Here is a 25,244-nt window from a genome sequence, read left to right as displayed (position 1 = left end):
TTAAACTATCCTGCCGGGTTTTGCCTGTTTTGTATGGTGTCTACCAAGTGCCATATAGCTGCAATCTGTCCTACTTATGCCTGCAGAAAAGCAAGACAGCTAGCATAATCAATATTAACATTAATAAATATTAATGTTAATATTGATTAACATTATTATTAGCATAATAAATATTAACATTAGAGTCAATGTAATCAATAAGATTTTTCTTATTTCTTGGTGCTCTCTCTCCGTGTGAATTCATGTACATCTTTCTGTTTGAACATGGCATTTAATAACAACTAGTCTATGTCACGAACAGAAATCCAGTGGGTACTTTATTATTATCAATGCCTCTGTCCTTTTCTCCAAAGTTTCCCAAAATATTTCTGTCTACGATTCATTTCTAGTCTGTTGTTTAGGTCAACAACATAAAAAAATTTCCTTTTTCATTATGCCAGCTGTTCTTCTTTCTAAAGATATTAAAAATTCCTTTACTTCTCCTCTTACTTCCCTGTCTTGGGGGGCCACCAGCACAAATAACTCTCATTGTCCAATTTCTCATGAAAGAATTTACTAGATGTTTTTTTACCATTCAAGAAGTTTATCTTCATGTTTAGTGTGGAATACTATCTCTTCCATTCTCTGATCGCTATTACTGGAATATAACAACTTATACTAGATGTTTTACAGAAATGTGTGGTAGGCATAATGATATATTTTAAAAAATGGTTTTTAACACATGTAAAGGAAATTAGTATTTATTAAAAAGTATGACTTGTGTTGATTGACTCATTCTTATGTTAATATTTTGAATGTTGTAACCAGTTCTTTCTCTCCACCTGAATGATGCTCATGTTCCAGTGAGTGAAATATAGAATTGTAAATAAATTCTAATTTCCTATTATATGTATTCACCTTTTTAGTTATTACTTTGAAGTATGTTGCCCTGTTTGAGTCTTGTTCATCTCAGCAACAAGTTATATCAATATAATAATAATCGTGGGGAGGGGATGCATAGTTTTGATTATGGCTTGATTATCTAAATGCATCATCATCATCAAATTCCTGCCATGTACCCTCAAGGGGTGTACAGGATATGACAGTACTACATGAAAAATTTACATCATTACTAACTTCCTATCTACAATTTTGTCATGTTGTACCATCATTTTTTATTTTGGTTTAACCAATAAGAATACAATTTGGTTGGCTAAATCCCAAATTGCCAGCCCATCTTCGTTCGTTCAGTATCAAAGTAGATACCCAACAGGGTGCACCACGAGAAGGTGAGGATTAGACATTAGGTCAGAAGCCCTGATCGGTTCTCCGCATTCCTTTAAAGGCTATGTGGAGGTCTCCTCTCAGTTATACAGCTTTGACCCTTAAGCACCCCTTATCTAAATGCTTATATGATAAATAAAAAAATGATAATACAGATTAAAATCCATACCTTTAACTCCACCAAATGGTCCAGTAACAAGACAGTGAGCACTTCGTTGTAAGTTATGTTCATAAGTTAATGAAAAATGATAATATGTTCCATGTTCCACAGAACCTTTAATAACTGAAAACATGTTCACATTAGAATACGGAAAATTTTTCAAAATGAGATAAAAGATAACTTTAAAAATTCAAATAATTTATAGAATAATAAAATATTTAAATAACTTGATGGCATTGAAGATTCTGAGGGAGGGAGTAGGGATAGTAAATGCTTTGCTCTATTCTTTTTTATCATGTGCATCTGCAGAAATAGATGTACATGCAATAAAAATCTTCTCTACACACACACACACACACACACACACACACGCACACGGACTTATTCTATGTATAGCAGACTGTATCTACTCTTCCCTCCAATTTGAATCATCTGTGCTCTACATATGGGCCATCTATTTCCCAATTCAGTAAACAAAAAAAATAAATAAAATAAGTGATCAACCATCAAATATCCTTTGTTCTGGTCCTATCAGAATTTCATCATCATCATCAAATTCCTGCCATGTACCCTCAAGGGGTGTACAGGATATGACAGTACTACATGAAAAAAATTACATCATTACTAACTTCCTATCTACAATTTTCCTCCAAATCAGTCTGTTACTTGTCAAGACTCCAACATTATCAGATCTTATATTTCTATCGTCTAAGGCACTTTGTACCGTATCAATCCACCTATATCTTGGTCTTCCTCTGGGTCGTTTTCCTGCCAACCTGGCAGAGAACACTTGTTTTGCTAATCTTTCCTCTCCCATTCTATTTAAGTGACCATACCATCTGAGATTAGCTCTGCTAACGCATTCCTGGATGCTGACAATGTCAAGTTCTTTCCTAATATCCTCATTTTTAATATGATATTGCCATTGATGCCATCTGTTCACGCCTCTAATCTTTCTCAGGACTCTCATATCTGCGGTCTCTAGTCTTTGGTCAAGTGTTTTACTTCTGACCCAGCTCTCAGATCCATAAGTTAAAATTGGTTTGAACACAGTCTTGTATACAGCTAATTTAGTGTTCCGACTAATTTCTTTCTTATTCCATATGAATTTATTCAACTGACTTCCCACGATACCAGCTTTGCTGATTCTGTTGTCTATTTCTATATTTAGTTTACCATCTTCAGTAAAAATTGTGCCTAAGTAGCTGAAATGTTTTACTTGTTCCACAGGTTTTCCATTCACAACACAGTTGACATTTTCAATGATTCTGCCTATTTTCATTGTCTTTGTCTTTTTATTGCTGACCTTCATACCATATCTATTACAACAGCTATTCAATTTAGTCAGAGAATCTTGCAGACTTGTAGCGGATTTATTTAGAAGTATAACATCATCCGCATAAAGCAAAGAGCTGACATTAACATCTCCAATTTTGATATCAGGTTTAATACCACATTCCTTCATAATGTGATCCATATAGATAATGAATAACAGAGGGGATAACGTACATCCTTGTCTCACACCAGATTTAACATTAAACCATCTTCCTGTACTTCCTTCAATTCTAACTGCAGACTCACAACTCAAATAAAGACTAAGTATTGCTTGATATAATGCCCCATTGACACCATATAACTGCAGCGTATTGAATAGCTTCTCTCTTGGCACCTTGTCATATGCCTTTTCCAAATCGACAAAACTTAAATACAGATCTTTGTTATATTCCCATGCTTTCTCGACTATTTGTCGTAAAGTCAAGATCTGATCCTGACAGCCTCTATTTGGCCTGAATCCAGCTTGTTCTTCACCAAGCTTTTCTTCCACAATTCTTCTCAACCGTTTCTCAAGTATACTTGCATAGATCTTGCCAGGAACACTCAGTAGGGAAATACCTCTGTAATTCTCACATTCAGTTTTATTTCCCTTTTTATATATGGGTACTATCAGAGCTCTACTCCAATCATCGGGAATTCGTCCCTCTGTCCAGGCTTTCTGAACTATGCAGTGCAGCCACTGTAAGACTCTTATACCACCATACTTCAGCATTTCTGGTCGAATATCATCTACTCCTGCTGCCTTTCCACATTTCAAGCCTTTGATGGCTTTTTCTACTTCAAGTATGGATATGTATTCCTGACTGCATGCCTGGTCAGTGTTTTTTATCACTGTGCTGTCATCACTGCTTGTTTCATTTAGCAGTTTTTCAAAGTAATTACTCCATACTTCAAGGATATCTTTTTCTCCTGTTTTCATTTCACCTTTATCATCTCTAATTCCTTTTACAGCACTCTTTCCTCCATTCCTAAGCTTCTTCAACAACCTCCAGAATATTTTGCCACCTTCTTGATATTTATTTTCTATATTCTTGCCAAAGTCCTCCCATGACTTTTGTTTAGCTAGTTTTACACACTGTTTAGCTTTCTTACATTTGTCTCTGTATTCTGTAAGAGTAAAAGCTGACTTATTTGCCAGGAACTTTTGATATGCTTTCTTCTTTTCCTTCACTGCCTCTTTAACTACCTGTGTCCACCAGGGAGTTCTGATTTTTTTATCTTTGCACACAACCTCACCACATGCCTCTCTGGCAGAATCAATCAATGTTTCCTTTAGAGTTTGCCACTGAATCTCCAAGGTTTGATTCCTGTTCTCAAACTCTTTCATTTTCTTTTCAATAATATTTCTGTATTTTAGTCTACAGTTTACATCTGAGAGCTGCTCAACTTTTATTCGCTTTAAAACTTTCTTACATGTTATTCTTTTCAATATGAAATTCAATTTTATCCTGCTCAAGACTAAATAGTGATCACTTCCAATTTCAAATCCTCTGTACACTCTGGTGTCCTGCACCAGGGAGAAAACATCACTATCAACAATAACATAGTCAATGAGACTTTTCTTATTCCTAGCCTCTTCTCTCCATGTGAATTTGTGCACATTTTTATGTTGGAACATGGTGTTAGTAATAACCAGTCCATGTCCTGAGCAGAAATCCAACAGATATTTGCCATTATTATTAGCTTTGCTCTTTTCTCCAAATTTTCCCAAAATATTTTTGTATGTCTCACAATCATTTCCTACTCTACTATTTAGATCCCCAACAAGGACCAACTTTTCCTTTTTCATTGTGTCAGTTGCTTTTTCTAAAGCCTCAAAAAATTCCTCCACTTCTACCTTAGTAGAACCTTCTGTGGGACCATAGGCACAAATAAGTCTCATTGTCCAGTTCCCCATTCTCATATTTGCCCACATTACTCTACTTGAGACTGACTGCCATTCAAGAAGATTAGCCTCGTATTTTGTGTTGAATACTATGGCTACTCCTTCTTTTCCTTGATTGTTATTGCCTGAATATAACATTTTGTATTTATTGCTCAGAAAGATCTCACCAGTTTTGGTCTTTTTTGTTTCAGTCACCCCTATTATGTCGATCTGGTACTTATCTAATTCCTCAGCTAGCTCCATTTCTTTGCCATTCAGGCTTCTTACGTTGATAGTACCGATCTTTAACTCTGGTGATGTTGAGTTGGGGTTTGTTTTCAGATTTGTTCCAGTAGCTGACTTTTCGCTGTTCGCCCTGGTTCCCTGGCGAAAACAACGGGGGCCTTGTTTAACCGGGCGACGCCCCAGCCGGCATGAAATTTTGTCATGTTGTACCATCATTTTTTATTTTGGTTTAACCAATAAGAATACAATTTGGTCGGCTAAATCCCAAATTGCCAGCCCATCCTCGTTCGTTCAGTATCAAAGTAGATACCCAACAGGGTGCACCACGAGAAGGTGAGGATTGGACATTAGGTCAGAAGCCCTGGTCGGTTCTCTGCATTCCTTTAAAGGCTATGTGGAGGTCTCCTCTCAGTTATACAGCTTTGACCCTTAAGCACCCCTATCAGAATTTCATATAAAACATTTTAAAGGGAACAAAGTTATTCCAATTTCATTCACTAGTAGACAAAATGCAACACTGCAACTGCACAGGAACTAAAAAGGTAAGGGGCTCAGGTGCATACATATAAATAAGGAAAAGTAGGTATAAATAATTAAATGGGGTAGGTATTACACATAGACCATCTGTCATCTACAAAAAGCATATAAACAAAAGTTAAATACATAAAATCAATAACTAAAATAATTTAATTACTATTTCCTATATTTCACACAATCAAATTAGCATCATTAGGAAATAAAACACAGAAAAAGATATGTGCACATAGGCACTAAATGAGACTAAAGTGAAGAAACAAAGTAAAGCCTAAAGTCCTGAAATGCACCACTAATTTAGATTGCATGCTCTTGGCTGTTGAGCTGATGGCTGGAGGATGAGCATTTCCATGACATGGGACAATTTTCATCATCATTATTAACTTTCTGATGAGTATCCTCAATGGGCATAGAGGGTGATTAAGTTTACATTATTACTGATCACTAATCAATAATTTTCCTCCATAGTAGTCTATTATGTGTCAGTACTCCAATATTGTCACATTATATATTTGTCTCCAAATATCTTCATTTTTAATGATTCTGTCACTGATGCCACCTATTCACTTCCCTAATTTTCTCAGAAATCTCAGATCATAACTTAAAATTGGTTTGATCACTGTCTTGTAAACTACAAGTTTAGCTCTTTGGCAAATTTTTCTTATTCCATTTAAATTTATTCAACTTAGAATAAAGTATAGTAACTAGCTAAGGAAAAATGGCAGCGGATTTGTCTTGACGAGAGTTAAATTTTGATTTTAGTCATTTCGTGAAATACGAAGTGTGCTATATCTGTTCGTTAGATTATGATGATAAATCATGGATTTTTAATGGTGGATGGAAGGAGGGAGTGTGCAAAGTGTGCTTTGATGGGTGGTTATGTATCGGTAAGTGAAGGTGATAGTAGTAAGATTGCAACGAGAAGAATGAGAGCTTGTCTGATAGCAAAGAGAGAGACACTGTAAAAGAGGAGAAAAAGAGTAAAAAAGTTTTGAAAAAGTGAACGAGTGATCTGCTGAGTGAAACAGCTGATGGTAGTAAGGATGATAAAAGTGATACGAATGTAGCAGAAGTTGAAAAACAGAGTACAATTAATGGCAAGGTGGCAAGTGGGACTGACAGTGAACATACATGTGTGACTGGGAATAAAACAGCAAAGGTGATTGATAGAAAAAATTATGCAAAATTTGAAAGCTGAGATGGTAAAGATGAGGCAAGAGATGAAGTGAATGCAGAGTTAAACGAAGAAAACTGTAGATAGGTATGGAAGATTGAAGATGATGAAAATGAATGATGTTGGTATGAAAGCGGTAACAAGACTCAAAAATGCATTGTATGGGGATTCGATTATTAGAGGAGTGGTAAACGAAAAGATGCACAAGGTTTGTTTTCCTGGAAGTAAAATCAGTAGAGTGATTGAGGTGTTGATTATGAGGACTAAGTGAGCAAAAGAGTTGGTAGTGGGGTAGAATGGATAAATGACCTTGACTGGAAACAAGGAGAACATAAGATTGGATATCAGGCAGTTGTTAAGAAGAATAAAAGATATTAGTAAAATGTGTGAAGAGAAAGGAATAGAGTTTGTTAATGTATGGAATGAGTTTGAAGGTCAAATTGAATTGTATAAGAGCAATGAACTGCATTTGAATGGTTCTGGTGTGAGTCATTTGTCAGAAAGTTAAATAAGGTAGTGTAAAATTCGATGCAGCGAAAATTTTCAAGGCTCTTTGCATAGACTTTTACAGAGGTCACATCTAGAAAGCTTACCAAAATAACTTTGTTTGTTACTGTAAATGTAATACTAAAAGCCTGTGTATAAAGCTCAAGGGAAATTAGCTTGCTCACTTGTATATACAAAAGATGTCTAAAATGTAAAGCAAGGCCTTTGCTATCGGAATTTTATTGATATTGGTGCTCTGATTGAAGTGTAAGAGAAACTTTTTGTTTGCATACTCAGTCTAAGACCACCTTTAAGGTCAATGATAAAAGGGGCAGCATGAAACATAGTTCTGTAGTCCAGTAAAACAGATTAAAGGTGCACTTAAGGGGAGAAAGAGAAGTCGGCGTTAATAGAAGATCAAGAGAGTCACGTGGAAATGTACAGGGTTCTCAATCTTTCATCCAGGGTTCCGAGGAAGGATGAATATAAGGCATGAATCTTCGACCATCAGAATCAAAATTTTTTTGGCTGGGACACTCCGAGATCGGAAGGAGGTAAAAGAAGAGAAGGAAGTTGATCCACTGCAAGTCGTCCAGATCAAATGACATTGCAATGGATGGGCGCCAGAAGCAATTAACCATGGAGGGAGTAGCTGTGCCAGACAAGAATGCTTTGCTGCTTAGAACAAATCTGCAATAGGCTCCGATCATTGGACCCCCTTCGCCCGAGTTTCAAGATGCCGGGAAATCGCATTCCAGATGAGAAGCCAGTGCTCCGAGATTATCTAGGGAGAAATCCAAAACCCGAGACGGAAAAGAAACTAAGGACTCTGGAACAAAACTGTGAAGAGGTGTAAAGGGATAAAGAATTTATGTGAGTCATTTATTACATATAATATTGTTTGTGATGTAAAGAGAACTATCTTAAATGGACAGCTAAGATTATAGTGCTATGATAGATATAGTCTGAGATCAATTAATCAAGTTAGTAGTTGGATTTTATAAATGTATAAACCAGAGCATAATTAGGCTGGAAGGATTCATTTTGATTGCAGTGAATTCTAAACTTTTATACTGCATAATTGCGAAAATTTGTTAAGGAAGTTTTGTTCTATAATAGTTAGCTTAAACTAGAAGTCATAAATTTTGTTACAGTGATCCTTGTAAATTTATTGCATAATTGCGGGAATTTGCTATAGAAGGTTTCATATAGAGCGTAGCCGAAACTGAAGTTAGAAGAAGCAATTCCCTGTTGTATGAGTTGTACAATAAATCTTAGTATAAATAAACATGTTTGTTATGTATTCAAGGAGCACCATCTGATCTTTATTATGCAATGCACTGTTTCCAAATAAACTTGACCCTGTAAGTGGGAAGGTAAAATTAATAACTACGATAAGAAGCGTTTGAAAGCCACGACTGTATATTAATCATTGAGAAAGGGTTTATGTTAGATAGAGACCTACTGGAAGTATCACCATCTATTATACCTCGAAGAGACCTCTAGTGGCGCAGTCGTTAACGAAAATAAATTCTAGTGTTCTCAGGTATAAGAACAAAAATTACGGAAGGTAGAGTAAATGAGATCATAAAGAGGTGTATTAATATAGAATATGAATGGACTTAATATAAACACATAGAAGGAATGGGCATGTAGTAATAAGAGATAATTAGAGCTGATAAAGAGATAGAAGAAATAGAGTTAACACAGATATAGAAAAGAAAAAGAGGGGGGGAGAAACAACATAGAACGTGTAAGAACACCACAATACATATAAACATGCAATATAGATAAAGAGGGACAACATAACACAAAATATAGGAGAACCTCGTTATTACAGTAAGTGTGAAATTAATGACTGAAGAGATTAAGCATGCAATATAGAGAAAGAAGGCATTATGGAGACAGCATAAGATGTAATAATCAATTCCATGAGGAGTACAAAAAAAAAGGTAAGGAGCATGACTCAGTTGGTAAGGTTAGTAAAAGTGCAGCAGTTAGCTAATGAAGCCAAAAAAATTCCTAGAGAGTTCTTTCAATATGTAACCAGCAAAAAAATAATGATTATGGAAGGATGACATTGATTGGAGAAAATGGAATAATAACAACTACCATGGAGGATAGGGTTGAGATATTTAATGAGCAGTTCATAAAAGTCTTTCATTCTTGTGAATATGACATCATGGAGAGCTTGAGAGCAGTGAATGATGAAGAGGAGAGATGGGCTATAAGTGAGCTAGAGGAATTGAGTAAAAATTTTAATAAGGTTGTAGGACTTGAGGATATATCACCACATAATTTAAAGGAATGTGCCAGGGAATTGACATCTGCCTTAACATATTTGTTTAATATGAATCTTACAATGGGTCTAGTCCCAAAAGAGAAGAAGGAAGGCGACAGAACTCAAGCATCAAATTATAGGCCTTTCTGTGTATCAGTTGTGGTTAAAGTGTTGGAGAAGCTGGTGAGAACCAGAATGCAGAATTGGGTTGACAACAGTGGCATTATCTTTGATGGACAGCATGGATTTGCTAAAGGTAGGTCATTTTTTAGCAATTTATTACTTATTGCAATAAAATGACAGTTTCACTGGACAAGGGAGATGGATACACAGTGGTATACTTAGATGTAGCATGATAAGTTGATAGTCAAACAAGAGTGGATGGGGTTGGATATTAGACTAGTGCATTGGCTTAGAGACTGGTCATCTAGGTATCAGCAAGCTGTGTACCTCAGGGGTTTGTTTCAGGACCATTTCTGTTTAACCTATATGTTAATGATATTGGAGAAGATTTGAATGGGATATTCAGTTGTTTCAAAGTTGATGAAAATTATGCAAAGTTGAGACGAACTATGAGGAGTAGAGCAGATGTTTTGGCCGTACAAGACTTGAATAAATTGAGTGAATGGGCACAGGAATGGAAATACCAGTTCAATGTTGCAAAATGCAAGATTTTAAAATTTGGGAAACCAAGACGAAATGTAGACTTTATGCTTGGTGGGGATATTGTTAGAGGTGGAGGAAATAAGAGATCTTGGATGATGGTGGATAAGAATCTAAAATTTAGAGGACACATTGCCAAAATTGTGAAGACAACACAATGAATTCTGACAATGATGTGGAGGATACTGACTTGTAGAAATAAGGAGATTCTGGTTCCACTGTATAAGACCTTGATTAGGTCATATGTCAACGATTGTGCACATAATTGGTTACCTGGTTTTTCAAAAGGATGAAGAGAGAGAGATGTCGGAAAGAGTGCAGAGATGACTGACTAAGGTAGTTTCTGATTTCTAGAAGAAAGGTTATAAAGGTATATAAAGAGTTCAAAAGGTTTTTTCTTAAAATGGTGGGAGATTGGCCGGGGGGAAGAACAATAAGTCATCTCTGGAAGTTGTATAAAGAGGGTGTGAGCAAGGGAGTGAGAAGCAGTGTTTTTTGCATGGAGAGCTGTGAATGGAATGCAATGCCTGAGAGTGTGGTGTATGCAGAGAATTTGAATGTGTTTATGGCATGGTATGATGAGTTTTTATGTGTATGACAAAGGGACCTCTTCTAGATGAGTCTTTGACTCCATGGGGGTCTTAGGATAATAATAATAATAATAATAATTCTCATATTCAATTTTATTTCCCTTTTCCCTTCCAATCATCCAGAATTCAACTTTCTGAATTATGCAGTGTACCACTGTAAAACTTTTCAAATATTATGTACTCCTGCTGCCTTTTCATGTTATTGGTTTCATCATCATCATCAAATTCCTGACATGTACCCTCAAGGGGTGTACAGGATATGATAGTACTACATGAAAAAAATTACATCATTACTAACTTCCTATCTACAATTTTCCTCCAAATCAGTCTGTTACTTGTCAAGACTCCAACATTATCAGATCTTATATTTCTATCGCACTTTGTAAGTCTAAGGCACTTTGTACTGTATCAATCCACCTATATCTTGGTCTTCCTCTGGGTCGCCTTGCTGCCAACCTGGCAGAGAACACTTGTTTTGCTAATCTTTCTTCACCCATTCTGTTTAAGTGACCATAACACCTGAAATTAGCTATGCTAACGCATTCCTGGATGCTGACAATACTCGTGACTGCATTCAACTTGAATGTTTTTCTACCATTGTTCTGTCATTTCTTGTTTCATTTAGCAATCTTTCAAAGTAATTACATATTCAATTACAATTCAATATTCAATTCAATTACATATCAGGAGACATATTCAATTACTTTGTAATTGAATATGACAAATGATATGCACTTTCACATAAAACTCGAGCTGTATACCATCTATGCACCTCCATTAATTGATGTTTCAACAATTCATAGTGCAGATCCCTTAATTTTCCCATTGCCAAAACACCTTTGTGAGGAGGTGCATTGTCCTGATGAAAGATGATTTTTTCTTCTGCAAACCGGGTCTTTTCTCAGGACGTTTTTCTTCTAGTCTGGTTAAAAGATCAGAATAATATTCCCTGGTTATTGTTTTACCCTTTTCAAGATAATAAATAAAAATTCCTTTAGCATCCCAAAACACCGATACCATGACCTTTCCTGCTGATGGAACCGACTTTGTCTTCTTTGGCGATGAACAACTGGCTTCTGTCCACTGTTTTGACTGCTGTTTGAATTCTGGTGTGTAATGGTGAATCCAATTATCATCCATAGTAATAAATTTATGCACAAAATCAGCATTATTCTTGTTAAAACGCTATAAGCACTGTTCAGAGATTTTCATGTAAGTGCGTTTTTGATCTGCTGTGAGCAAGTGGTGTGATTTACCTTGCTGCACCCAAGTTGTGCAAAGCTTTTTCATTTGCAATTCTTCATGCAAAATATATCCTACACATTCTTTTGAAATGCATATAGTCTCAGCAATTTCACGCACTTTGACTAGTCGGTCGTCCAATACCATACCGTGCACTTGATCAATGATTTCTGGTGTTGTTACACTTTTTGGATCGTCTTCATTTTGGATTATTTGGATCATTTTGTCCTTCACATGGATCATCTTCAGGGCGGTTCGGCCACGTTTAAGCTTGGCAGCCCATTTCTTAATTGTCGAAAACAAAGGAGAAGAGAGCCCATAAACTTTTATGAACTTCGAATGAATTTCTTTTGGCATTAAACCTTCTTTTACAAAGAATTTTATAACTGCACGATACTCAATTTTATCCATTTCAAGGGATACAGACAACTTTTGCTTCAGACAGCTGTATAAAACAAACTACTTGACAGAATGACTTGCATTTTCACATGGATGCTTAAGGACAGATGTACCAACTTAGAAAAAAAAAATCTTGCTGATAGTGTTACTATCTATGGTCAAGGCTGTGAATTTTTCAGACCACCTTCATATATATATATATATATATCACATCTGGATGGGTGTCTAAGTGTGCAGAAAAATAGTAAACAGTTTGCAGAATAAATATTCTTGAAAATGGTGTCCTTTCTCCCTAAACCACCCTATTCCAGTTTTGGAAATAATAATATTCCATCAGCAGAATCTGTAGTATCTAAGTAAGAAAGAATATTTACAACTTTTTAAGATGAAACAGAAATTAGGAAACTCACTGATCAATAAAATATTACTTTCACTGTATAAGAATAAAAAATATTATGAAAATCTAAATAAATAATACATAAAAAACTATATTTTGTGAAATTTGTCTTGCACTGCATTTGCTTTTTATATATCAGTATCAAAGCAATATTGTTTCAATTTTCTAGGCAAATAACATTTTCAGTGAATTTTTTTCGTGATGAATAGTTCATACGATGAATTGTCTGCGAACCAAGTCTTTGCCTCTCTCGTAACTGCAATATCTCCACCTGGATGATATACTCTTGCAAAGTGTTCACTTAGTCATTCTACTATTTCGACTAATTCAGTTATCTCCCCACCATCAGCATTCATTAAAATCATTCTTCCTTTTACTTGCAACATACTGAAAGAACTATTTGGGATTATCTTTGGTCTGCATTGCTAATTTCCTTTCATACTCTGCTTTTGCCTTTCTTACCACACTAATTACCCTTCTGGCCTGTGCTCTATACTGCTCTTGTGCCTGCTGGTATCCTTTCTCCTAGAATTCCCTCCACAAATGTTTCTTTTTTTTTGTAGCTGCAGCTTAACGATGATATTCATTCATTTAACCACTTGATTTATTCTCCTTTAGTTGACATCTAGCCTTTACAGTTTAACATGGCATGGCACTGATCAAGCAATTTCCTAAGCTTGTCATACTTACCAGCCCTGTAATTCCACATATACCTCTCCCTTAACCTGAAAATCACACACATTTAGCCACCTTCCAGGTCAAGACCATATGATCACTCTCATCAATTGGTGGCAGTGTGGTCATATTGGTTATAGACAAATTCTCTGATGCAATTACTAGATCTAGCACTCTCAAGTCCATCACATGCTGCTTCAGATAATTATTCCTTAGCAGTGCTTTTTTTCTGGTGGTACAGAGTACTGGCACCTTTTTTTCTTAAGTTTTTAAAAATTTGCGATTTATTGACAGCAAAATGTATTATACATATTCCGGTAGATGGTACTGTGTTCACGAATTGAATTTTCAGTTTTGATTACTCATAAGTTGGTGCCCTGCTTTCCTGTTTCATAGGTTGGTACACAACTGGAAACAGGAAGTTGTGTTCACTTCCGATTGCTTCCAATATCAGTTTATCAGTCCTATATTCACTCTGCAACAGGCAAGTGTTCACGTGAGTTCTGAATTAATCTAAGTTAAATCAGTGCAATCATTGTTCAAAATGAGTAGAATAAGTACGTAGTTACGTTATGCCAATGAGTAAAAAAAAAGGAAAGCTGAAGAAGCAGAAATTTTTGATTCTACTTGTGATCCTGTAAAACAGAAAACTAGCACCAAAAATACACTTGGTGAAGAGGATCATGAAAACAAGACCAAAGATCCACGTGGTCAAGAGGAAGCAGATTTTGATAATGATTGGCCCGAATGGTGGACACTTTTGCAGAAAAGTGACTTCTGCGAGAGAAAAATGAGTGGCTGTATGTCAAAAATAAAATGTTGGACTGTAAAGCGTGTTGCAATGTCGGAAGTCTTGCCATCGATAAACACATGGGAAAGAAAATTTCAGCTGAGTGGGCAAATAGTAAAATCAGTCATCTTGGAGAATCTTAAAACAACAGTTAATGTCATTAAGAAAAAAAATTTACAATCATAAGGAGAGTGCAGCGCACAAAGCGAGATGACGAGGGTATATCGGAGGATATGTTAAAAGCGTGGAAGTTGCTGTAATAACATCTTCATGGTGAGTACCGGCACCTTTTTTTCCAGAAAAAAAGCACTGTTCCTTAGTAACTGCATAAATTCCATTTTCGTCCCCCTATGTGTCCTCTCCTCTTCCAAATCTATGTTCACATAGTTGAAATAATCTATGGTAATTACCCACCCACCCTCCACTCATTGAGCTTATTTGCTGATGCATACTATCTCTATCATCCTTTCCATCCCCTGGTCTATAGAAGCATCCAACTATATATTTTGTTCTGCTTGCATCTATCTCACTCCAGATAGCCACAAATGTGCTATTTTCCCTGGCCTGTAGTTGAACTGCTACTCTCTTTGGTTACAGTTCATCAGCTATCATCAATAACACTCCTCTCCCCATTCATTTCTCTCTATCCTCCCTGAACACACACACACACTCTATCCCACTAACTATCTCATCTTCTGTCATCCATGTCTCACTAATGCCAATAACCTTTGGCCAGGTTGAACTAATAAATGCCAAAAACTTCTCTTTCTTGTTCCAAATGCTCCTGGCATTAGTGTGCATAAAGTGTAAAAGCCCCATAGGTCAACTGCTATCCTGATGCTTTATACTAACTATCCCAAGGTTGGAAGCATCGAGAAATGGAGAATTCTGTGATGAGTATCCATGATCTGCTAGAAAAAGGCCGCCTTGCTTCACAGAAGCAAATGTAAATATGAGACTTACCTGAATCTGTCACTGTCTTAAAAAAAAAACTATCCTAAACCTCAATAAATTTGGATACATAAAATTGCCTCACATCTTGGAGATACTCATCTTCAGACTATACCCAACAGACAAAAACACCAAATTAAATCCACTGAGTGGTGCAATTTAGAACTTCAGACCTTGCATTGTTTCTTCACTGTCTCACTTACTCATATAGTATCTGCATACACATATCTGTACCTATGCATAACAATACATAAATATATGAGACAAGGACTGCAAGCAGAGAGTCCAACTGAAAGCACTCAACCCAAAGAAAGCTTACTGCAGCAATGTTCAAAAAAATCTAGTAACACCACTCTTTCCTGCAGAAACAAGCCATTATAGTTATTACTTTGGGTTAAATCTTAGCAAGGTTTAGTAACCACATAATATCCAACTGCTGCAATTTGTTCATTAAACAAATGTAATCTGATTAAGTGAAACCAAACTCAAGAGAAACACTTCTTATTTCTAGCTACTTTATTACAATTCCAAGAAAGAACACCTGACAGGCAGTCTGTTATCCATTAGCATGGGGAACCCTAATGAAAACCAAAAGCTTGACATCAACATTTTTCAAAACTCCTGAGTTTAATTCTTGGTGTGGTGCCGATTTTAATTCCAAAAGACAGTGAACATTTTTTTATAATAATTCTCTCTGTTAAAAGTTGAATCCACAGAAACTAGAAATCCAATATGATGACCAAACATAATCTTCTTTCAAGCCTCTAATAAACAAATGTAGTGGACCCTCACTAGATGATGAAAATCATTTACTACCTGAACTCACAAACATCCATGTCACACAATGGAATACAACCTTGTTGAGTGCAAAGTAAAGGTGTTATTCTCTTTGTCACTCAGGTTTGTAGAAAATGAAGGAAGCCTTTGCTGAATAACAGTCACATTCTTAAAAAATGATAACCAATAATAAACCTGATTTTTCCCACAAGAAATAATGGTATAAGATAGTACACATTCCCAACATAAGAAGATAAAAAAAAATTAACAGCCTATTTTTCTACCCACTGCTGGGTGAAGACCTCTCCCATTGCGGGATGTTTTGGGTCTATTACTCCCATATTGACCCAGTGCATATTGGGAGAGGACAATCACAAACATCCGTGCCTATGGGGGATTCAAACCCACAGTCTCTTGGCTGGAGAGTGGATACGCTAACCACTTGGCCGAACAGGCCAGCCTGGTTGACCGAGTAGTTAGAAATGAAGATATTAATAATATTCCATCATCATCAAATTCCTGCCATGTATCCTCAAGGGGTGTACAGGATATGATGGTGCTACATGAAAACTTTACATCATTACTAACTTCCTCTCTACAAATTTCCTCCAAATGAGTCTGTTATTGTCAAGACTCCTACATTATTAGATTTTATATTTCTATCTTCTCAGGCACTTTTCACTGTATCAATCCATCTATATCATGGTCTTTCACTGGGTCTTTTTCCTGCCAACCTGGCAGAGAAGACTTGTTTTGCTAATCTATTCTCTCCCATTCTGTTTAAGTGATCATACCACATAAGATTAGCTCTGCTAATGCATTCCTGGATGATAACAATGTCAAGTTCTTTCCTAACATCCTCATTTTTAATATGATACTGCCATTGACGCCATCTGTTCATGCCCCTAATCTTTCTCAGGACTCTCATATCTGAAGTTTCTAGTCTTTGATCAAGTATTTTACTTCTGAGCCGGCTCTCAGATCATTAAGTTAAAATTGGCTTCAATACTGTCTTATATACAGCTAATTTAGTGTTTTGGCTCATTTCTCTCTTATTCCATATAAATTTATTCAATTGAAATCTTTCTCAGGACTCTCATATGTGCGGTCTCCAGTCTTTGGTCAAATGTTTTACTTCTGACCCAGCTCTCAGATCCATAAGTTAAAATTGGCTTCAATACTGTCTTGTATACAGCTAATTTAGTGTTTTGACTAATTTCTCTCTTATTCCATATAAATTTATTCAATTGACTTCCTACCATACCAGCTTTGTTGATTCTGTTGTCTATTTCCATATTTAATTTACCATCTTCAATAAAAATTGTGCCTAAGTAGCTGAAATGTTTTACTTGTTCTATAGGTTCTCCATTCACAATGCAGTTGATATTTCAATGCTTCTGCCTATTTTCATTGTCTATGTTTTGTTATTGCTGACCTTCATACCAAATCTATTACAGGAGTTATTCAATTTAGTCAAGGAATCTTGCAGAATTCTAGCGGGTTTATTTAGAAGTATAACATCATCCGCATAAAGAATAAAACATTAACATCTCCAATTTTGATATCAGGTTTAATATCACTTTCCTTCATAATGTGATCCATACAGATAATGAATAACAGAGGGGATAATGCATCCTTCTCTGACACTAGATTAACATTAAACCATCTAGCTGTATTCCCTTCAATTCTAACTGCTGACTTACGACTCAAATAAAGACTAAATATTGCTTGATATAATGCCCCATTAACACCATATAACTGTAGCATTTAGAATAGCTTCTTTCTTGGCACCTTGTCATATACCTTTTCCAGATCTACAAAACTTAAATACAGATCTTTATTATATTCCCATGATTTCTCAACTATTTGTCATAAAGTGAAAATCTGATCCTGACAGCCTCTATTTGGCCTGAATCCAGCTTGTTCATCACCAAGCTTTTCTTCCACAATCCTCTCAACTGTCTCTCAAGTATACTTGCATAAATCGTAACAGGAACACTTAATAGAGAAATACCTCTGCAATTCTCATATTCAGTTTTATTTCCCTTTTTATATAAGAGTACTATGAATTACAATCATCTGGAATTCATCCTTCTGTCCAGTCATTCTGAACTATGCACAGCAGCCACTGTAAGACTTTTATACTTCCATACATGAGATTTCTGGTCGAATATTATCTTATTCGGCCAGAAATGCTCAAATAAGGCCTGAAATGCTGCCTTTCCACATTTCAGGCCTTTGATAGCTTTTTTTTCTACTTAAGTATGGATATGTATTCCTGACTGCATCCCTGTTCAGTGTTTTTTTTTTTTTTATCTCTGAGCTATCACTTCTTGTTTCATTTAGCAATTTTTCAAAGTAATTACTCCATATGTCAAGGATATCTTTTTCTCAAGTTTTCATATCACCTTTATCATCTCTAATTTCTTTTACAGCACTCTTTCCTCCATTTCTGAGCTTCTTTAACAACTCCAGAATATCTTGCCACCTTTTGATATTTATTTTCTATGTTCTTACCAAAGTCTTCCCATGACTTTTGTTTAGCTATCTTACATTTGTCTCTGTATTCTCTAAGAGCACAAGCTGACTTATTTGCCAGTAACTTTTGATATGCTTTCTTCTTTTCCTTCACTGCCTCTTTAACTTCCTGTGTCCACCATGGAGTTCTGATTTTTCTATCCTTGCAGACAACCTCACCACATGCCTCTCTGGCTGAATCAATCAATGTTTTCTTGCCACTGAATCTCCAAGGTTTGCTGTCTGTTCACAAACTCTTTCATTTTTTCTTGAATAATGTTTGTGTATTTTAGTTTACAGTTCACATCTGAGAGCTGCTCAACTTTTATTCACTTTAAAACTTTCTTACATGTTCCTGTTTTCAATATGAAATTCAACTTTATTCTGCTCAAGACTAAATGATGATCACTTCCAATTTCAAATCCTCTCTACACTCTGGTGTCCTGCAACAGGGAGAAAACATGACTATCGACAATCACAAAGTCAATGAGAGTTTCTTATTCCTTACCTCTTCTCTCCATGTGAATTTGTACAGATTTTTGTGTTGGAACATGATGTTAGTAATAACCAGTCCATGTCCTGAGCAGAAATCCAATAGGTATTTGCCATTATTATTAAACCAAAATATAAAATGATGGTACAACATAATATTCTATGTAGATCTAATATGCATACTTAACTTTTTCTTCCATTACTACAAATATAGTTAATACATATGGTGCATAAATCATACTCCATTTAACAGAATTTAAATTTCAAGCATAAATAAGTTTTCATGCCCTCCCTTCACCAAACACAACAAAATTCATATCTACATTTAGCAAGAATAAAAGTGATCTAAAGTGGCAACCGTGACTAACTCAGAATGACACTTTTGTTTTCATGCTGTATACTTCCACTATGTATTAACAAAGCTTTAGTATCAAGTATCCCACTTATGTAACATCATCCAAATACATAAAGTGTATTTTATATCATTCAAAGGGCACAAGTTGAAACAAATTTATATTTCTTTCATATTTTACAAAAATATGCCCATGAAATACAATGAACTTATACAAGGTACGCATGAGATTACTAGATACATGAGATCTAGGAACACTATTTGAAAGACCAAACATGATACTTTTCAAGCCATTTCAGGCCTCCAATATCATGATGTAGTCTTAGTGATCTTAGACTAGGCAATGAAATTCAGCTAACTACCTGAAGTAGGAGCTGAATTTTAATGCCCAGGATGTCACAGGATTTCAAACCCACACCCTGCAGTAGTGAATAACATCTCTCTAACAGAGATGTTATTCAATTACAAAAACAATCCGGCAACATTTTTTTCCTCCCAAAATCAATTTTCATATATTTTTATGTCAAGCCTAAAACTGCATTATTAGTGAAAATTGCTTTTAGTTAGAATGTTTTAGAGTTCAAATTCAGTTTAAGACAAATATCTTATAAAGGCTTCTTAGTCTTCAGTTCAGAAACTTTTATAAGCTATAAAGGCTTCTCAACTGAAGTCCTTATAAGGTTCTGCTAAAGACCTTGGTTTATATCCCTATAAAATAGGAAAACTGACCAGAGAACACACACACACCCATCCACTCCCTCACCCACACATACAAGTGAATACACAGCAGACTATGTAATTAACTGCCCCATCATTGAATTATGTTAATATGAAGCAAAGCTTCTTGGTCATGACATGCCACTGTAACCAACATATTAAGGAGAAGATGAGTTGATATTTTTTGTCATTAAGCAAGAGGTATTCCACACAAATATATTTTTTGCCTCTATTCAGAGTAAATATGACTATTACATTCAAATACATATGTACTAAAAACTAGTGTATACTGTGTGTGTGTGAAAAATGTTCAGAATTTGAATACATTTAATTTGAAAAAAATTGATGTTTTGTCCTGGCCTATGATTCAAATTAAAAATTATTATTATTGCACAGGAACCTCTATGCGATCCAAAGACTGACTGCAAGAAACTCACACTATCCACACAAAATCACCTGTACCTCTCCTTGAATGCACCGATCAACAAAATACTCACAGCAGACACTTCATTACTCTCCAAGCAAAAAATCTAGTCCTCACACAAAAGCCAACCACACTCTTACTCAATTTCCAGGGATAACCTCTTGTTCTGCCTCTCTAGCAAGTGCTGAAATATTTCTTCTGCATCAGTCCTATAAAACCCTTTTAGTAACTTAAATGTTTGTATTATATCCCTTCTTTTCCACCTATCAAAAAACTTTTACAGCTCATAAACCTCACTGTCATAGATAGCATTCTACAGACCATTCACAATCTTGGTCACTTATCTCTGAATCCTCCACTACTTCCTCATCCTCAAGAAATCCAGATGACCAGACCTGAGCACAGTTACTATACATGCAAATTACTGTAAAAATATTGCTTGAACAAAATTTGGAATACTTTCTTTAAAAATTAATTTGATATTCCACATGATGAGATATTGTTATGAATAAAAAAATGAAAAACTTTTTTAAACCAGTCAAGACTAGTGAATATAAGAAAAAAGTATGATCGTTGACTTGATTTTGTCTTGAGTGACAAAAATTAATTGATTTTATTAAAATAAACTTAATTATAAATGATTCTTTTATGCTTTTATTTTGTAAAAAATATATATATATTTGAAAAACTGGGGCATTTTATTATGGTTAAAAAAAAGCATATTACCTGATACTGTGTATATTGATAACTTTCTTGGATAAAGGATTGCCAAATGAAGAAGATCTGATGATCTAAAAAAATTTATGAGGAAAAAAAAAAAAATATATATATATATATATATTTATATTTTATATATATATTACATATATATTTTATATACATAAATATATTTATATATATACACACACAAGGTGTGTTCAAAAAAAGACCAAACTTTTGCTATAAAGACTTTACATTTTACAATATTTTAAGCACTGTCCCCTTCAAAGTAGTTCCCTCTACTGGCGATACACTATTCCCAATGTTTCTTCCATTGTTGGAATGCTTCCTGGAATGCACTTTCTAGGATGTCTCTTATCACGTTTTCCTGAATCTTTTCTATGGTTTGGAAATAATGTCCTTTCAAAGTAGTTTCAAGTTCGGGAAACAGTAAAAAGTATGCTGAGGCTAAGTCCGGAGAATAGGGTGGATGGGGCACAACAGATGTCTGATGTTCTGCCATATAACAGTGGATGAGGGGGCGACTCGTGAGCTGGCACATTGTTGTGGTGCATCATCCATGTCTGGTTTTCCCACAATTCAGGCCTCTTCCTGCCCACACAGCAGTCCCTCAAGTGCACTAAAACTTCCTGGTACAACTCTTTGTTTACCATCTGGTCATGTGGTACAAATTCATAATTGACAATGCCTTTCCAATCAAAAAACACAACCACCATCACCTTGATCTTTGACTGACTCACAAGTGCTTTTTTTGGTCGAGGAGACTCTTTCCACACCCACTGTGACGATTGCACCTTGGTTTCAACATCATAGCCATAAACCCACATTTCTTCTCTTGTTATGATGTTCTAAAGAAAGTTTTCATTACTACTTGCATTGGCAAGCAGTTCCTGACTGATTTCAACATGGTTCTTTCTGATCATCAGTCAACAAACATGCCACGAATTTTGCACTGACACGATGCATCTGAAGTTTTTCAGTCAAAATTTCATGGCAAGATCCTATGCTGATGTCCACTTCCTCAGCAACTTCTCGGTACATTTAAACAATGATTTCCATGAATCACAGCAAAAACTCTCTCGACATGGTCGTCATTTGTTGATGTGGAAGGTCGTCCAGGCCCAGGATCTTTACCAACTGATGTTCTGCCCTTTTTAAAATGCTTAAACCACTCATAGCACTGTGTTCGCCGATGCAATTTTAAGTTGAGCGTCCTTTATTATTTTTTTTTTAAAATGTACTATAAATTTAAAGATTAAAAAAATCAAAACATATATTCTTATGTAAAATTGTGTACTTTGAAAAATACATATATTAACCTTCCAACTGACCAGGATGTTTATATATGTCCAGCAAAATCTGGATATGATGCATGCTATCTGTTGAAAGAACATGGATAAGATGTGCAATTTGGCTGTCATGTCCATTAAAAAGTGCGATAATCCTTCACACTGAAGAGAACACTTAGCTGTGTCTCAGTTAACATTTCTATAACAAGAAACACAGTTCCTTGTTATTGTAATTTTGTAGTTCTATTGGATGGACTAAAAATATAGAAATTATTTTTATTTTTGTTTTCTCCTTTAATTGTACAATTTTTAATGCCAGGACAAAATAAGACATCCTTGCAAACTTTCTTCACTTAAATATTGCATTACTTTGGAAAACCAATGTCATTTTTAATTTTTTGTGCTAATTTTGTCTAATCGCTTAGTCAGAAATACATTTTATTTGTTCTTGAAGAACTTATTTCAAGATAATTATTTGAAATATTTTGGAAAAAAAAAAAAATGGGCTGTCGACATTCCAGATTATGTTATTTTTATTTTTGTTCAAAAGCAAATTTTCATTTTGAACAAAATCAAATCTTAATATTTTCTTAATAGAAAATATTAAGGACAGATTGCCTGAAGAATGCGCTTTGATGACTTTCCTTTATAGATAATAACATGAAAATTTTTAATCATACAATAAAGAGCCAAGAGGCTATTTTTTTCGGCAACATAAATTAAGTTAAGGGGATAATAAACCCCTCATTATTTTAAAGCCGAATAAGAAACTCGAAGATCAAAATCTAAGAGTTTCGTGCTGAAGAACATTCGGCGAGTCCAAGCATAAGTCAAAACCTCGTAGTACAACACTAGGGCAACTCGGAGCAAAGGTGGAGCAAGTTTCGATCGCTGTCCTTAATATTTTCTCATAATGTAAAACGCAGCTCCTAGGAGATGTATTACCGTTTTACATTATGAGAAAATATTAAGGACAGTGATCGAAACTTGCTCCACCTTTGCTCCGAGTTGCCCTAGTGTTGTACTACGAGGTTTTGACTTATGCTTGGACTCGCCGAATGTTCTTCAGCACGAAACTCTTAGATTTTGATCTTCGAGTTTCTTATTCGGCTTTAAAATAATGAGGGATTTATTATCCCCTTAACTTAATACTTAATCATATCAAATGTGAAGTGTACATAGTGTAAAAAGTATAAAATACAAAATTAGAAGAAAGTAGATATTTATAATTCAGTTACTATGAGTGGGAGGAAGGGGTGGGGGTGGAACACTTCAAAACAAACAAAATTTTAATCGATTCCTTATAGGAGATGTCTCAATTTCATCATATATATATTTATTTATGTTGCTTCTACCCGCCAAAGGTTATTTTACAACGGTAAAGAAACAGCATTATTATTATTAAAATGAGCACTCTACAAATAACAATAATAATAACAATGTTTCATTTTTCAACTGCGAGTTCATTTGAAATACTGCTGAATATAATGTTTGAGATATTTTAAAATTAGCCTTGAAATAAGAATGCAGTGCAATTAAACATGTCTTGTTCATAAAAGCAGAAAGAGTTGTTCTCAAATAGCAGCATTATATTTAAATCTGGCCTGGTTGGCCAAGTGGTTAGCATATCCACTCTCCAGCCAAAAGGCTGCGGATTCGAATTCTGCCGTGGGCATGGATGTTTTGTGATTGTCCGTGTAAATACAAGTGGTGGTGGTGGACGGTAGATGGTGTTAGTGTAGATGATGCTGTTCGCTGTAGTTGGTGGAGATGGAGAGCTGTAGAGGAGGTGCCCTCCCTCAATGAGTCCTTGGAGGTGAAATAATCATGTGTCACATAATAATAATAACAACATGACATGCATATTTCCATACATTGTAGTGCAAGGTAAAATAAAAACTAATGTTCAAATCTTATTTATTGTAATAAATTTTGCTTGATAGCATTTTTTTTTTTTTTTTTGGAACATTTAAAACAATTGTTTAATACAAGCACGGAAATTAGCACGAAAATAATTTCCACAATATTTTCTGTAACACATCTTCCAAAATGAATATATATATATATATATATATAGATATATATATATATACGAGTATATATATCTTGGAAACACCAAAATGTTGACTTGGAATTTCATACAAATACAATAAAATATCATACAAAAAAAACTTAATTTATAAATTCATACTAAAGATATCATTAGACAGATGAAGTATCTAGAAGGTCTTCATTAAAAAAATAAAAATAAATAAATAAAAATTTTAAAAAAATAAAATAAAAAACTTAATGTGTTATTTGATCAAACTTTCTCATATTTTTGACATAGATAGGCAGTCATTACGATTCAGGTTAGTTTGACATAGATAGACAGTGAAGTAAGGCCTCAGCACTCTCTTTGAATAGCTGCTTGAATTTATCCCGACATCTGTGTAGAAAGCGAGTTTTGGACCAGAGAATGTTGTGGTTTGTCTCTATTCCATGTTGTGCCAATCCAGACTTATTGGATTTGTTGTGAAGAATATAAGATTGATGTTCTTGTATTCTTTTTTCTATAGAGCATCTGGTTTGTCCAAAGTAAGAAAGATGGCAGTCATATGGAACTTGGTATACACCAAGAAGAGACATAGTTTTTTGTATGACATTGTAAATTTATACATATAACTATTCTGCACTCTTATGTTTGCCTTTCTTCAGTGAAATGATATCGTGATTAACGATGTAACATCACACAGCTTGTTCTATTTTTGAATGATCAATTGTTTGTATTCTACCTCGAAAAAAACTGTTTTCTGTCTAGCCACTGATGATAGTTTGCTATTTTCAAACTGAAATATCTGGCAGTATATTAAATATACTTTTCTTGTGTTAACGCATAGATAATTCTCAACAATATGATGACCTGA

General features: G+C 35.0%; 1 protein-coding gene across 4 annotated transcripts in view; it reads right to left on the bottom strand.

Annotated features, from left to right (window-relative positions):
• BBS9 (Bardet-Biedl syndrome 9) overlaps nucleotides 1-25,244 on the bottom strand; it is a 347,462-nt gene that overhangs the window by 226,437 nt on the left and 95,781 nt on the right. For all 4 annotated transcript variants that reach the window (XM_090415673.1, XM_090415671.1, XM_090415675.1 and 1 more), the window contains 2 exons: nucleotides 21,056-21,120; nucleotides 1,433-1,546 (listed from right to left, as the gene is read on the bottom strand). In XM_090415673.1, coding sequence (XP_090271799.1) covers nucleotides 1,433-1,546; nucleotides 21,056-21,120 — 179 coding nt within the window. The remainder of the gene's footprint in view (nucleotides 1-1,432; nucleotides 1,547-21,055; nucleotides 21,121-25,244) is intronic.

This window comes from Typopeltis vanoorti, chromosome 3 (genome assembly GCF_054136105.1).
Source record: "Typopeltis vanoorti isolate ZY-2024b chromosome 3, IOZ_Tvanoo_1.0, whole genome shotgun sequence".
Classification (NCBI taxonomy): Eukaryota; Metazoa; Arthropoda; class Arachnida; order Uropygi; family Thelyphonidae; genus Typopeltis; species Typopeltis vanoorti.
This window is presented reverse-complemented; position numbering and strand designations above follow the sequence as displayed.